Source organism: Xenia sp. Carnegie-2017, unplaced genomic scaffold, assembly GCF_021976095.1.
Source record: "Xenia sp. Carnegie-2017 unplaced genomic scaffold, XeniaSp_v1 HiC_scaffold_16, whole genome shotgun sequence".
Lineage (NCBI taxonomy): Eukaryota > Metazoa > Cnidaria > Anthozoa > Malacalcyonacea > Xeniidae > Xenia > Xenia sp. Carnegie-2017.
The window spans coordinates 3,550,902-3,566,852 of record NW_025813469.1 but is presented as its reverse complement, the minus strand read 5'-3'; the positions used below and the strand labels follow the sequence as shown (position 1 = coordinate 3,566,852).

General features: G+C 35.1%; 2 protein-coding genes and 2 long non-coding RNA genes across 5 annotated transcripts; 1 reads left to right on the top strand and 3 right to left on the bottom strand.

Annotated features, from left to right (window-relative positions):
* Nucleotides 1-1,139: 1,139 nt before the first annotated feature.
* Nucleotides 1,140-9,681, bottom strand: LOC124437678. Its single transcript, XR_006945798.1, has 2 exons — nt 9,601-9,681; nt 1,140-1,364 (listed from the first exon to the last, which is right to left on the bottom strand). It is a non-coding gene; the product is annotated as an uncharacterized LOC124437678 (long non-coding RNA).
* Nucleotides 3,981-15,935, top strand: LOC124437677. 2 transcript variants are annotated; one of them, XM_046987655.1, is made up of 3 exons: nt 3,981-4,277; nt 9,635-9,872; nt 13,584-15,935. In XM_046987655.1, exons 1-3 carry the CDS (start codon nt 4,088-4,090, stop codon nt 13,657-13,659), a joined length of 504 nt encoding a protein of 167 aa, XP_046843611.1. In that variant the 5' UTR covers nt 3,981-4,087; the 3' UTR covers nt 13,660-15,935. The 2 variants fall into 2 exon arrangements, with proteins under 2 accessions (XP_046843611.1, XP_046843612.1); XM_046987656.1 differs by lacking the exon at nt 13,584-15,935 and adding an exon at nt 10,549-10,850 and having other exon boundaries at nt 3,985-4,277.
* LOC124437675 lies at nt 6,199-7,562 on the bottom strand. Its single transcript, XM_046987653.1, has 4 exons — nt 7,412-7,562; nt 7,150-7,321; nt 6,835-7,048; nt 6,199-6,688 (listed from the first exon to the last, which is right to left on the bottom strand). Exons 1-4 carry the CDS (start codon nt 7,445-7,447, stop codon nt 6,355-6,357), a joined length of 756 nt encoding a protein of 251 aa, XP_046843609.1. The 5' UTR covers nt 7,448-7,562; the 3' UTR covers nt 6,199-6,354.
* LOC124437679 lies at nt 7,631-8,277 on the bottom strand. The gene is made up of 2 exons (XR_006945799.1): nt 8,119-8,277; nt 7,631-7,701 (listed from the first exon to the last, which is right to left on the bottom strand). It is a non-coding gene; the product is annotated as an uncharacterized LOC124437679 (long non-coding RNA).
* Nucleotides 15,936-15,951: the final 16 nt, after the last annotated feature.

The window sequence follows — 15,951 nt, the reverse complement described above, 5'->3', positions numbered from 1 at the left end:
GCTCATTCAAATTCCACATATGTAATAAAAGAAGTCATACATCTTTGTTGAAATTTTTACCCAATGTTTTACAAAGCAAGAGTGATTCTATAAATGGGGTGGAGCGATGCAAAAAGTATATGAAGGAATAATGCAATAATTGCTGTTACATCTTTTCAGTACATGTTTCTGACAAGACGATTATTTTTGCTTAGGCTTTGATATACACCCAGAAATGAGCCAGAATCATTTTCTCAGAGTATTACACCGTATTGTAAAATCTTAATCAAAATCACACTCACTTCATAAGTGGGGCTTCAAAATCACCTCATAATTATTCGAAGACCGCAATTTCACTCCAGCTGGAGAAGTGGCCTTTGCCATTCATTATAGAGAGCGTAATTTTATGTCGCATTGAGTAAGCGTGAGCTCTTAGAATTCGGACTTAAGCTATCATTCAAGGCATATGGTGCTGATGCAGCTGACATATAATAATATTAGTAAGTTTGGCTGCTTGATTATGCGTAATATAGTTGCTCAGTATGCTTTTCATCACTTGCTCAGCACGATATATAAACACTCTGTGTACATAACCTTTCAATATTGATATATATACACAAATTGTAAGATACAGCGTCACTATGTACATGCGCATTTTTTGCGCACATTGGAACCTGAAAGCTTCCAATGTCATATATTTCAAGGCATGTATTCAAAGCTTCAAAGCATATATATCTAAGTTGCTAGAGAACAAGACGGAATTCATTGTGGCAATCGTATCACATCGATAGCAACAAGATAGCAACAGGAAAGGAGTATCCCAATGACATGTTAACAATCGGTTTCGCTCTTCTATTCAGTATGATGTACCTGGCAATTGAAAAATATTCTCGTTGCTTAATTCACATTTGGGTTATTTTGTTTCCATTTCTTTTTAAGGCTAAAGAGGCTGAAAGAGATTACAACTTAAAACTTCACAAAGTCCTCTTCTCATATTATAACCATGTGTGTAACCAATATAGTTATTAATAAAAATCGCAACAGGAATTTTTCCCCCTAAAGTTAAAGAGCTTCAAAGAACTAAAACCATTCTTGTCCCTTCACTTCGAAGAACACGAGCAAAACCAAAATAAATTGGTGTAGGGTCGTAGCGACCATTGTGATAGAAAATTTTGAATGCTGTAATTATTTAACAGCCATAATGCAAATAAATTCAATTAAGTTAAAAATACATACGGATAGTTCAAACTACTCTTTATTGTGTCAGTATGTAATTTAACTTCTCCACATTACTTCATTGTTGAGATGTTTTCTACTTTCCCTTTACCAAATTGTTTATTATAACATTTCTCACATGTTGCACCCAAATCAGTTAGAACCTGTACCTAAATCAAGAAGTGCAATGATAAAATTAAAAATAACTAATTTGTGCTAGTATCCCATATCAACCTTTCATAAACATTGTTGCGGCCTTGGATAGTTTTTGTAGTTGTGTTCAACCAATTTGTTAAGGCGAAAAGTTGCAATGAATGCCATACTCCAGTTATCAATATCAATAGAGCCCCTGTTTCTATTTTAGATTACACAAAGGGAATTAACATTTAGTATTTCATTCTAAAATTTAATTATATAATGATATAAATAACGATATAAACTTTTAAGCTGCCACTTATAAAGGTAGGGGAATTGCTTAATTAAGACTATAGACAATCATATCTGTCTATACAGCTTTTTAGGGGCAGGGGCAATTTTTACCCCAGATTCGGTTGTAATTTTTACACAATAATTTGATTTACCCCAGCTTCCAATTGCATTGTCCCACTTTTTAAGGTAATTTTTAACTCTTGCATTGTTCTTGCCCTAAGTTTAACTAATAATAAACTAAATCTAGGTATATGCTAGATAATTGAAAACTAAACCATGCACTGCAGTAAAAACTATTATGTAGTATTTACAGTTATCCAGGTAATCATAGCTTGTCCATTGTGAACGAAGTTGTGTCTCATCCTCAAATACACTTGGGAGAATACATTTCATATTAGTTTCTCTAAAAAATGGTCTTTACTGATTGGAATTCATGATAATACCAAGTCAATGCTCAAAAGGTTCTTTTGTATGAACTTATTGATGTTTTCGTACGATTGCTAATGTATTTAAGCTTGTTGACCCTTACGTTTTGCCCATTTTGACCTACACTCAAGAAATTTTTCCATCCTTTGGGATGTAACTCAGCGAAGTTTCTACATAACACTAAATGCCCAGTTCGTAATCAAATTTGAGTATAACTTTCTCTATCCCAGTTTTCTTTATGACAAGAATGTTTCCACTTGCAAAATGCTTGAGGTGAGCATGCGCAGACAGAGTTTCGCAAGTTTGCGAATGCGTAGATAGCACAAAATAATGGCAGCTCAAATTTTTCGAAGCGCGTAAATCGCAAAGTTTGAAGGAAGTATTCTCGCAATTGTGCACCTGTTTCGCTTGGGGAGCAACGGCTTCTGGTTTAGGAAGTTACTATTATCCAAATATTCACGTAAAATTACGTAGCCTCGAGAGGGGTGCAACGGAATCCGTTTTCTGAGCATATTTTCGATGCTCATCCTACGGCCAATAGGACGAAAAAACACATTTCAACGTCGATTGTAGATTAAAACCAATTAAATTTTTAATTCTTCTATCGTCAAACAGCTCTTTCTTGAAATACCAGAAAAAATTTAGAGTATTTACCTATGAAAACTCGGATAAATCAATATAATTTTTTGTAAAGCAAACGCAATATTAGTCAATACAAGTTTTTAGCGGCCATTTAAGCCGACATCACACGTTTCAGGGGTAAATAATTTAGCTTAGTCAAAGCCATTTTGCTGACAATTTTTTGTGCAATCTATATGTATAAATGAAGTCGATTGTCGCCCTTTGTCAGTTCGGATTCGTGAATTTGGACGATCACATGTAATTGGCACGTGTCAGACAGTGGAAAAGATTGCGCGTGCCACTATGGGTAATCAATAGTTAGATGTGCGTGACAGAAATATTTTAATTGCGATAAATAACACGACACTTAAGGCATCAACCCACGCACAACGTATTGACATAAACTTCGTGTCAAAAGTTCGCTTGCTTTGCCACCGATAAACGCTCAAAATGTCAAATGTCATCAAGTCTAGATATTGGAGTACTGATATGCACAATATACTCAAGTATCAATTTCACAGGATTTTCTGTAAACAAATATAAATCAATCGTCAAAGAGAACAGACAGACACAGACACAGAGATACAATAACAATCTCCTTCGTCTTACTGAGTATACTTTTTGCTAATAGATAAAAACAATCCAGAGCATATGAAAGTTGAACAGAAGGAAGCACACTTGACTTACACTTGAAAACATTGTCTTATTAACTATGAAAGAAGATAAAGAAAAACAAACTAACAAGACAGGCGAACATAACTTCCTGGTGGTCAATACTCGTGCACGGATATGTTAATGTCTTTCGCATGAACAGACACAGCGGCAGACAAATATTCGAGAAATGCATGAAAGAGAAGACTCGTGTGACAAACAGCTAATTATATAACGTCTAATGCTTTATTTATTGCAAGCAATTAATTCATAAGAATTGAAAATAAATCGTTAACTATTGTTTTTGTCTCTAACGTACGATATCTTTCACGAAACTGTAGAAAGCGCTTGAAACCAACACAGATACCTTCAGAAATAAAAATTAAGTATCTAATGTATTAGAATGTGATTATCAATGTTTTGCCCTGGGAGGCTCAACTTATAGCTAAGTCAAATAATCTAATCTTAGTCGGTTAAATCGCGTGGTTTAGATAGCATGTGAAATTTGAAGAATATTTTCTAGATCTTTCTATGCTGTTATGGTTCACTAAAAAAATTGGCATGCAATCAACTTAGTCAAATGAGCTAATAAAAACACAAAAACATGATTTGCTAAAGCCATCAAGGTGACGTCATTGGAATTGCGTCAGACATTTTTGTCCACCAAAACACGCCAAACGTTCACTGAATAGTTGTCGGCGCATTATAAGAACATTTTGCTTTGAAATTTAAACTATACTGGAGATATTTTTTACTATCTTATAACATGCATATATTACAGTGGTTCGGGAGTTTGTGTGGTTTATGTTTTATCGCAATTATAGTGGAGTCAAAAACGTGCCCAAAAGGGCAATACCCAAGCAGCTATTTTAGCAAAGATGAATTAAATTGTCAACCCTGTCCTTTACGATGCCAAGATCAAGGATCAGACAGTAAACGATGCGAGGATTATTGTGGTTAGTTGTTGTTATTACCTTTGTTATTATCATCTTTATTATAATAATATTGTCTTCCATTTATTGTTAATACTTCGCGCACATGGTTGGAGACGAATGAAATATAATAATTGTACAACTTATCGCAATTTAAGCTAGGGTTATCCTTCATAGCATTTAAAAAGATAATGCTTGATAGTGAAGCAAGGTAATGATAGAAAACTTTAAATTTATAAAAATTTAAATAATTTCATCATGCCGCAATCGAACGCAAGCGAAAGAATTTTTATAAAGTGTAAGCAGAACTATTCACATTTGTTCGCAAATTCCTTTAATTAAAGTGCTTACGAAACAAAATTATCATTAGCTACACATCATGCTTTCGTGCAAGGAGAACACAAATTTGGCCCTGTTACGCCGATTCAAACGATAAAATATAATTTAAGCAGTATTAAGCGACGATTTTACGATCTAAAAATAGTCTCGACATTGGGCAGGAATAATAATACACTACAGGCCCGTTTACACGGTAATCAATTTTGGCACGGTACTCCAAAATTTAGGCACGCGAACTCATTTTTATAGCACTTGATTTGCGTTTACACGAGCAAATTTTCTCAGTTTGGCAGGCCGTATATTTCCTCGGGTACTCCAATTGTCAGCGGGTCATTTTGCTGTAAATGACGTCATTTGGCGGTTTATTCAAAATGGCGCCTTTCAATAATCTAAATAAAATAAATAAATATTTGGTATGGTTGATTTATATCCGCAAGCGTACGAATTTCAGGAAAAAGCACGGGAAAAAACTCCTGAAAAGCAAGTCATGGACTGATGCAAGGAGTAAATCTCTACTTTTTTTCATGAATGCGATTTTGATAGCTATTAACAGTCGTCGAACGAGGGCATAATGGATGAACCCACGATCACTTGCTTTGTTTGATATGGTTGATTCGGATTTTGACGATGACCTTTGGTATACAAATTTCAGAGTAACAAAAGAAACATTCAATTTTCTTTTAAATGAAGTTAGGCATAGCATACTGCACAAAAAACTTCCATGCGATTAGCAATAACGGCGAAGAGACGACTTGCGCTTACGTTGTACTACCTTGCGTCCACAGCAGAATATAAAACAATAGCAAACTTATTTGGAGTTTCTCGATCGTTTGTGTGCATATGCATCAGAGACGTAAGTCGTGCTATTACAAAACGAATGTCAAAGTTTATTACATTTCCACGTGGACAAGACATACATCAAGTTATTGATGGATACTACCGAAAATGGGGTTTTCCTATGTGTGCTGGGGCAATAGACGGTACTCACATCCCAATAATTGCACCCACTGAGAGCCATGAAGATTACGTAAATAGAAAAGGTTTTCACATAAATCATGCAAGCTTGTGTTGATTGTAATTATTTGTTTCGTGATGTTGTCATTGGATGGCCTGGTAGCGTTCATGACGCACGGGTTTTCTCAAATTCTGCTATTTACAAGCAAGGCAACGAAGGTAAACTGTTCCCCCTGATCTTAAGAAAGAAATAAACGGAGAAGAATTATCCCCTGTCATTTTGGCGGATCCTGCGTACCCATTGCTGTCGTGGCTCTTAAAAGGTTATCCTCTTAAAGGTGTTTTAACTAGAAAACAAAGAGTCTTCAACTATCGTATAAGCAGAGCGCGAATGACAGTCGAAAACACATTTGGCAAATGGAAAGGCCGCTTTATCAGATTTAGTAAGCGGGTCGATATGAATGTGAAGAATTTGGTGATTCTTGTGTTGGCATCTTGCATTTTGCATAATATTTGTGAAGTGCAAAATAACAACTTTCTGCCACAATGGGAAGAAAACGTTGACCAAGAACTTGTGGTACCAACCAGTGATGTAATTGAGGACGATGGTGAAGACATTCGAGAAATATTAGCTGACTATTTTGACTCACAATGAAATATTCAAAACATTTAATTAAGTTAATTATTGCAACATACAACATAAGATTCATGAGTGTTCAAATATTGTATTTAATGTTCAGATAGTATTAAACAGTTCCACAAATATAACTTCAAAACAGAACTAAAAGACTCAAGTGACCATAAGTACTTAAAAATAAATACTTTTCAAATACTTTAAATCATAACCTGAAATATGTTTTTCTTCATCATCATTGCTGTCTCTGAAGCTACAGCCTGGAGTTTGGATACTGGTGCAGCCATTTCCAAATGTCTGTTGTTGAAAACTTACATATGGTTGGGCAAACATTCGTGATGAGCTGCCAGTAGATTGGATGTTCTGGGTAGCCTGGTTCCCAAATAACAATTGGAAGATCTTTAGCTCATGCTCTCTTTCCTGGTTTCTTCGTTCATTCTCGAGTCGCATTTGCTCTAATTGAAATTGCTGCTCTTTTTCCAATTTAAATTCTTCAAGCTTTTTATACCTACAAAATTATAATCAAATAATGATTGTGACAGACATTGTCAAAGCTGAATACATCTGAGGGGTAGATGTCCAAATCAAAAGTTTCTGGTATTTTTTACCAAAAATTCAAAACATACAAGCAATATATAAAGAAGGTGAATATACCTTTCAAAATCATCATTTGACATTGCCCTGAATTGTTCCAGGACAGCATCCATGCTCTTTTCAATAGAACTCCTTTTTTTCTTTTGTTTCTTTCCTAGTTTGTAAGTGTTTCCAAGACTCTTTTCTCCTAAGTCTGGCTTTGGTTTGTCATTCCCTTTATCATATTCAATAGCTCGATTCTCAGCTACAGTCTGTTGATTTACTTCCACATTAACTAAAGTTTAATTAATTTTAAAAACAATTACTAAATAGCTGGAGCACATATCTTGTTTTGATGAAATAACAAACAGAAATTGTCTTCCATACAAATGTTACCTGTTTCAATTGAACTGTCACAATTTGGGCAAGAAAATGGTTCTTCTTCACAGTATACCATCCTACATCCATTCTCTGTTGTGTGTGCTCCATCACTATATAACTTTTTCATAATCACATGTCTGGCATTTTTTGATGGATTTATCACCTCTACCATACTTACTGACAATATCTTTAAGATTAAAAGCAAAAAATGTTTTGTGACAAGATCATATTATCATCATTAAGCAAAATGTGAAAACATTTCATTTCAAAATAATACCATTAATGATGTCATCATTTTCATCATCAACATCATCTCTCAACATGTCCGACTGACTATTTTTTTGACTATCAGCCTCAGCCATGATGTCAAGTAAAACCACTGGAGTCACATTAGGTCTTTGGGATAAAAATCTATCCAACTGTTGAAAGTATTTCCATGGCTTTTCTCCCCATTCTCACTCTTCTTAGCATTGTCTTTTCACTTTTATATTTTTGCTTCAATTTCTTAATTTTATTAATTACTTCTTTTAGTGTAATATCTTCATAGCCTCTTTCTTGTAATTGCTCCTTTAAAATGAATAACATGTTGCACATTTTTTAAATAACAATAATGCATTGAACCAAGCAAAATAGTAATGCGTTCGTGGCAATTTATTCCTACTATGTAGGAAATATAAGTTGTAAATGGACAACTTACAATAACACGCACTGTCAATAAAGGTTATAGATACGTAAACGTACAGCCTCAATGGCATCAATGAACTATTGAAAGGTGCAGTATTCATATGTTGTACTATGCCTGGCTAATTTCTTTTGAATAGGATACCACTTTCAAAAAAAGAGCTTGGCATAGCAGAATACATGAATATGGTCCGCCAAATAACGTTCCACTAACGCCAGTGCACAGCGTATGTAAAATCTATACGAGTCGATTCACAGTCGAAGCTAATACAATATGTCTGTTATCACAATAAAATGGCTTACCAATAAGGACTTGTAAACCTTGCTTTTATCTTTGGATGCTTTTGAATTACCCAATGCAATTTGTATATTTTCATCGCACCAAAGAGTTATTAGACTTCTTGTATTTTCATCACTCATTTCATGCATTTTGGTGTCGCCGCCATCTTTGTTTAATTTAATTCCCGCCATTTCCTTTTCGCGCTTATTATTGCTCATTTTGCTGATATAGCTAAAAACTCGGCACGGTGCCGCTTTTTTGACAGGCCGAGACTACCTCTTTCGGAGGTCCCGGCACGCTAAAATTTCAAGGCACCCGGTCCTTAAATTTTAGGTCTGCTATCCGTTTACACGAGAAAAATTTGGAGAGCCGCACTCAAGAAAACAGGTTCGCGTACCTAAAATTTGGAGTGCAGTGCCAAAATTGATTACCGTGTAAACGGGCCTTACGTCGCCTAAAGAACTTGGCACAGACCTAGACACAAACAATGACGTCGAGTGAGAGTGATGTGTCGTCTGCTATGTTGGATTCCAGCGACTCAGGTGAATATCATTTCACTTCTGAATATTTACAGTATGAAGGTGAATCATTAGTTCCTATAGGAGACGATATGATAGTAGACAGATGCGAAGGAACGGCAAATCGAGCATATTCTTGACAATACGAGAACCAGTCTGACTATCGCAGCTAATCACACTATCGTTACGTCATCATCTCTACCGCAAGCTACATTATGTACCTTTCATCGCCTTGTACCTCGATTTAAGAATCATTTCGTATTTCTGTTTACTGTTATCAAAACCTTCAAGGCTATTCACAAATCGCTTTGCGAAATAACTTTCCTCGAAATGAATGAGGCACAGGTATTTTCTTAACGAATATTCTGTTGGGTTAAAGCAAAGCCAGTGCCTTTGACAAAAGCGTACCCACTGCTTTCGAATAGTCGGATCTTTTGGAAAGCAATGCATACCAATACATGGTGCATCACGACCATTTGGTCTTATTCAGTCATCCAGCAATTCAAAACGACTTAAATTTTCTATTCTCCTCCTCATTAGAACAAAATAGATGTCCTGTCTCCATTATGCGCGCATATCTATGACGTTTACGCTGAGAAAATGATGTCGATAAAAATTGCCTTTTGCAAAAATGGCACTAGCTTAAAAACGTTTCAAAACTGATCTCGATGGTTTGAGTGATGTACTTTTGTTATGAGAAAATGCTATTACTTTTGTGTGAGAAATTTGAAAGAAAATAAGAACCTCAACTCAAAGCATCGAGGTCAGATTCAAACAGAGGCGTCGCCAGGCTGTCTGCACTAGGGTGGACAATACAACTGTCAAATGTGTGACACTTCAATGGGAGCTTAGAGCCATATGCTCCCCCTCAGTTCCCTCCATAGCGACGGATTTATATACTATTTACATGTAAAAAGAACTTACACACCAGGGGACGGGTCAAATCGAATTTTATCAGATCGCAGGTATGATAATATCTAACGTTACCTGAATATTTATCATGTGATTTTTTCCCAAACAGGCGCACCAACCACCATAAAGAGTTCAAACTTTACCGGTTTGTCCACTCAAGTTCCCATATCCTTAGTGCCGAAAAATTCGACGAAAGATTATGCATTCTCGGACGAGGTTGTCATTATCGCGGTTATTGTCCCAGTTGTCATCATTATCGTGCTGTTGGGTATGGTTTGTATCTACAAACATCGAAAGAGCATGAAGTTCACCAATGCAAACGACATCACAATGACTCCAATTTCAAAGTAGGCAGAATAATTGTTTTGCTTGCATACAAAATATATTACTTTGATGACATACAAAAATGAATTACGTCACTAATAGCACGAATTATTGCGTTAACAGCTAACCCTATAAGTTCAACAAACGGAACTGAAATTTTCAGTGACAATCATTGCAACTACAACTTCACAAAGAATACACATGCTTGGCGCAAAATTTTTACTGCTGAACTATATCAACATGACATACTAATCACTAAAAGCATTATTGAATGTATTCGTGTTTCATGTATATATATATATATATATATATATATATTTATCAGTGTACACACTTTCCACCCACACAAATTATGTTTAAGTTAAACTATACATAAAAATGCTATACATTAGAATGCTATACGTAAGAATGTTATACGTAAGCTTAAGCTATACATCAGAATGAAATAACTTATACCATTGATACATTCGTGTGTCATACGTCTATAACAGCGCAAAGTGATTTGAGTAAGGCGCTTGATAAAGACATAAACTTCTCATACTGACCAAATAATTGTTCAAAATAATTTTGTTTTGGCTGAAAGTATGACGTATGTAAGGTCATTAGAAAATAGCCTTTCCATAGCTCATAAAACCACACAATCAATGTCCCAAACCAGTAAACCTAATTTAAATTATCTTTGAATGTTTCACAAAACAGGAGTGCATGTGAAAATGACGAGAGGAGCAAAATGGAAATTTGATGCATTCTCTTGAAAAAATGTGGCGAACAATGTGTGATCGTGTGTGGGAACTTTTCAGAATTAATTTACAGAAAGAAATCTCTAAAGCTACATTAAAAAAGAATTGCCTATACTTAAAGTGTCTCCAATACAATTTTTTTCCGTCCTATTACATATTCCATTTATTTAAGGTAAATACATGATTATTTTGCGTGATGTCACAAGCATATTATTTTCTTTAGAAGCTAGACAATTGAAATGACAATTTAGCCATTTTTAAATTGCCAAAAATTAAACTATCGTATAAATTTAAAGTCTGCTTTTTCAAGTACTCTAGAAATCATACAATGCTTTTACATCGCTAAAAAATTGTGTTAGAGGCACTTTAAAGAGATTAATTAAAAGCCAATTCAAATGAACGGGCTGGCAAAGTAAGACATTTTGCTCGCTTGACCAAGTAAAATTATGCATCAGCGATTCACTTGAGTTATCTATATTGAAATATTGCTGAATGAGCCATTAAGCACGATATTCGCCAACTTTTCAATTGGAAGAGTTTGCGGGGAAATGAAAAAATGGGAAAGTGATTATGCTAGAAGATTACTGTTTGGCTGGTTAATGCGAGATTTCGTCTCGTTCAGACGAGATCTAAAGAAGCAGGCTGGTCTGTTTCTTATACTGGTTGTGGGATCTCTTCTTGAACGGACTGATTTAAAAATGCATTTCATTTATTATAAAATATTGTACTTAATGCATGCTACCGAGCTCGAGGCGACTGAGATTTGTTGAAGAAATTTTGTTGCAAAATAAAGACCACGGCATTTTTTCGACTTTCGAAATGTGTTCTGAATCGTCTTTTCTATTAAAAATTGAATTTCATCGCTCAAAAATGTTGTTTCTTAGTTTTTGGTTCCATAACTGTTTTACTTGTTATGAGCGTAGGCAACAATTGCTAAATTTTGGGGTCGCTAAAGGCGATTTCTAGTGCCATACATTTGTACTTAAATTAAAGCATATAAAAAATCCTTTGTAATTCTGAATGTAATTAAAATTTGTTTGTAGTAAAAAAATTTTTAGTAAATTACTTTCTTGATGCCTGCTTGCACTTTTTGAAATTTTATACAATTTTAAATTACAGATAATGCAATGTCCTATAATAAAGTAGGAAACATATTAATAATTAGCCATTTTAAGGATATGGAAATAATAAGAATATACAAAATAAACTATTGAAGAATGGAAGCATTGAACTAAAGTATATGTAACGCTACCTGTAATACAAAACCAGGGTTGGGCAACATACGGGCCGGGTCCGGCCCCTGAAGAGATTTTGACTGGCCCACCGACTGTATCTGACCATTGAATATTGAATATTATTCATGTAATAATCCAGCCCACCAATAACCTCATTTTCTTAAATCTGGCCCGCCGACTGGAGAAGTTGCCCACCCCTGTACAAAACCCTAGTAAATTTTTTGAAGCCACGATTTTACCCCAGACACCGGGTGTAGTCAATCAATTATCACTCCACAAGAGAAACTCTAAACACTACACAAGCGTGTCTGAGGTAAAATCTCGCGTGTCTGGGTGTAAGATTTGGCTTCAATTATTTGCTTAAGATAGCGTTCGGTGTATTTTAGTTCAATGCAACGAAAGCTTACTAATTTATTCTAAAAAATTTGAATAACGTATATCACTAAAATATCATAACGCATCATTATTCAATCGTTGTTCAAAGTTTCATACACAGGCGATAGGTAATAGACGTGCAGTCAACTTTGCCTCAACATTGCGATGTAACATTTCCTCCCGGATTACCACAGTATTTTATACCAATCGTGGTACTAAACTTCTTTTGTAACGTGAGAACAACAGCTGCTCATGCAGACAAATTTTACATATTTTTAAGGAAATTACTTTTCGCAAAGTTATCAGCTCAGTCGATGTTAAGTCTGAGCAATCATTCCTTGCATATGGTTGCTGTAACTCTCAAAATAATTGAAATATCGGTAAATTTAGCTGAATTAATGCTTGCTACGTTTGCTCAAAGTATCAAGTTGACCCACTCTAGCCTAAGATGTTCATCTTCTCTCATCTAATTTTGATCTATGTCCAAATAAGAATTGTGCTCAGGACATGAAAAGAATATTCTGTTTGAATAAATCTACTAGTTAATAAATCAAAGATAAGAAAACACGTGACATGGATACAACAATTGCAAAGGAATAAAATGATACCTCGCACAAACTGTTTCACACGGCATGCGACACAAGCATAGTATAAAAAAGACAATTAAATTGAAGAAGATTAAAAGATTATTTAAAAGAATAATCCGATTTCAATGTTCTTGTGAATCGCTAGAACAAAATAAGCAGAAGTCTTGTCCTTTATTATTTTATTCTTGTGAACCATTACTATGACTGTGGTATTCAAATACTGACAAAATTTTGCTTTTGATACGATTAAGGGGTAATTGAGACACCCTTTGAAACCACCTGTATATACTCTACATGGTGGTATCAAAGAAACTGCTTTACTTTGAAATGTGGCGACATTTAGAATTTGCATGATTCAGCAACATATTACACAAAATTAAAAACGATAATACATACGAATTGTGGCTAGTATACATTGCAAATTTCAAACATGAAATTCATTTTACTTGCGTTTACACCTTCGTCAGGATCAATTATTCCCGAAACATGCAAATTGAAAAACGTCAATAGATTTCAAAGACAATCAGTATTTTTTGACAAACTCTTAACAGGGTGGGGAGGGAAGAATTGATAAATTTAAGAGCATGTTTGGCTTCCACGAAAAATCTTTTTGAAATAAATGTGCCAGTGCAACATATGTTCACACGAATCAACTGATATTCGCCTAATGTAACCTAAAATATTTGGTGTGCTAAACAATGGCTCTCTGACGGAAGTTTATATAACGTCATGACGATTTGTTTTCAAAGGTCACTCAATTGTCGGCTAATATCCTATTGCAACGTTTATCATTTCAGATTGGTGCACCAAATTTTATTGTCAATGCGAAAAATTAGCTCCAATACATTCATCTTCCTTCGACATCAATCTTAATGATGTTCAAATTGTTAAGATATGCTCTCATATTCTTCCCGTGATTAATTCAAGTGTAAGTAATTAGATGACTAATGTTAAGAGATACTTATAATGTTATCAAGACAATATTTTTTATAGTTCCTAGTAGTTTTCCGTTGACGTCAATAAACCATATTTGTTATAAGAACCCAAAATAATCTTACGTAAATTTTGTATAAATAGAAGTAGTTAAATCATTGTAAAATAGAAGACGTTGAACATTAGATGTGATCGTATAGTTATCTGTAACATTTGTTGGTGTAAGTCAAATTATATTAAAGAAGATAATGGCTACATCACAAAACCTAACAGGTTATGGGCCCAGGAGAGGAATTGTCTTCAATGGAGATGAAGCCAAGTATGAACTCTGGGAGGTGAAGTTTCTTTTGTTTATGAGAATACAGAAGCTGTACGATGTGTTCGTTCCTAGTCGAGATGAGGAAGGACGGATGAGGCGAGAAATGCAAATGCCTTCGCTGAATTGGTACAATGTCTGGACTATCGGAGTTTGTCTCTTATAATAAGAGAGGCAAGAGACGATGGTAGAAAAGCGCTTGGTGTTCTGCGTGAACATTACCAAGGCAAAGGAAAGCCAAGAATCATCGCTCTGTATACAGAATTGACGTCGTTAAAGAAAGGGGAAAACGAAACCACGACTGATTTTGTGATACGTGCTGAGACTGCAGCCACTGCTTTAAAATCTGTTGAGGAAGTGATAATTAAGCGATGGGCTGCTGATTGCAATGGTTCTGAAAGGGCTTCCGAAAAATTAATAAAACGTTTGCAACTGTGGTCATCCAAAGGAAAAACAAATGACTTTCAGTGAATTCAAAACAACGTTAAGAGATTACGACGAGAACGAAAAATCGTGTGAAAAAGATGAAACCGATCGAGTTATGTTTTCAAAACAGAATCAACGATTTGAAGGGAAATGTTTACGTGCGGCAAGAAAGGTCATAAAAGTTCAGAATGTTGGATGAAAAACGGAAAATGGTGTGCCAAGTGCAAAAGCAAGACTCACAATACAAATGAGTGCAAGACAACGAAAAAGGACGCAGTAAAGAAAGTTAAGGAGAAAACAACAAAAGACGAACTTTCATTTGCATTCACAACACAAGAGTACAAAGACAGAAAAAGAAGAAGCCAAGGAGATACAGACTTGTTAGTGGACACGGGAGCAACGAGTCACATAATTAATGACAGTTCCAAATTTGAAAGTTTTGATAAAAATTTTGATAGCAATACTCATTTTATTGAATTAGCTGATGGGAGTAGAGCTAATGTTGTATTAGGAAAGGGAAATGCTAAGGTTAAGTTATTTGATGTTAAGGGTAACTTGCATGATGTAATCTTGCATAACGCGCTCTATATTCCGACGTACAATCAAAATATCTTTTCAGTATCAGCAGAAATAGACGGAGGAGGCACAATAAAATTAGGAAAACAAGTAAGTGAATACAAAACAGAGGAAGGCAGCGTATTCAAACTTGAGAAGAAAGGTCGATTATATTACTTAAATAGTATTTCTTCGCCAAGCAACACAGCAACGACACTACACGATTGGCACAAGGTATTAGGTCATTGTAATTATGGAGACATTAGAAAACTAGAAAAGGTAGTCAAAGGCATGAAGATTACTGATTACAGCGAAATAGAATGTGAAGTATGTACCCAAGGCAAAATGTGTTGTAAATTGTCATGTTATGTTATGTAGTGTGTGACTGTGTCATATTTTTGATACTAAGATATAACGGATATTATGTTTATGTAAAATGATAAGTCATATATTACTAGACAAATACGTATATAGTTACTAAACTGTGGTTTCAGTGGAAATCCTGTACGTAAATTCAAAATACTTAGGAACACTTTTTCTACCTAATGTTGCATTGCGGTAGGATGTAGGTAATGACGGTACTCTATAAACGGAATGGCGTAGTGCAAGTCATGCAAACGCCCAAAAATCATATCCTAATAATTACACATAAATATAGCTTGCAAGCGTTGGTTCGGGGGTTCGGAAAAGTTGTAGTTGTTGGTGTATGAACTGGTCATACAAATTTGATGAATTAGAGTTGTATTGCAGAAGGCAATAAATTTCGAAAACGCAGTTGTAGGATTGACGGTTGTCCGTAATCTTAACGAGATCAAATCTAATCATTCCGTATCGCGAAGAACCAACGCTTGGAATGTAAAATCGTGCACAACACTGTAAATATCTTATTGAAGTGTTAAAATTATATATTCAAAATACAGTCCCATCGTTCGAGT

Excerpts from the sequence above, each read along its gene's own strand:
- LOC124437675 (XM_046987653.1), bottom strand. The coding sequence starts at position 7,447 with ATGATGTTGATGATGAAAATGATGACATCATTAATG. Across the intron at positions 7,322-7,411 it reads AAATGATGACATCATTAATG|ATATTGTCAGTAAGTATGGT; the intron begins GTATTATTTTGA and ends TTAATCTTAAAG. Across the intron at positions 6,689-6,834 it reads TCAAATGATGATTTTGAAAG|GTATAAAAAGCTTGAAGAAT; the intron begins GTATATTCACCT and ends ATAATTTTGTAG.
- LOC124437677 (XM_046987655.1), top strand. The coding sequence starts at position 4,088 with ATGCATATATTACAGTGGTTCGGGAGTTTGTGTGGTTTATGTTTTATC. Across the intron at positions 4,278-9,634 it reads ACGATGCGAGGATTATTGTG|GCGCACCAACCACCATAAAG; the intron begins GTTAGTTGTTGT and ends TTTCCCAAACAG. Across the intron at positions 9,873-13,583 it reads ACAATGACTCCAATTTCAAA|ATTGGTGCACCAAATTTTAT; the intron begins GTAGGCAGAATA and ends TTATCATTTCAG.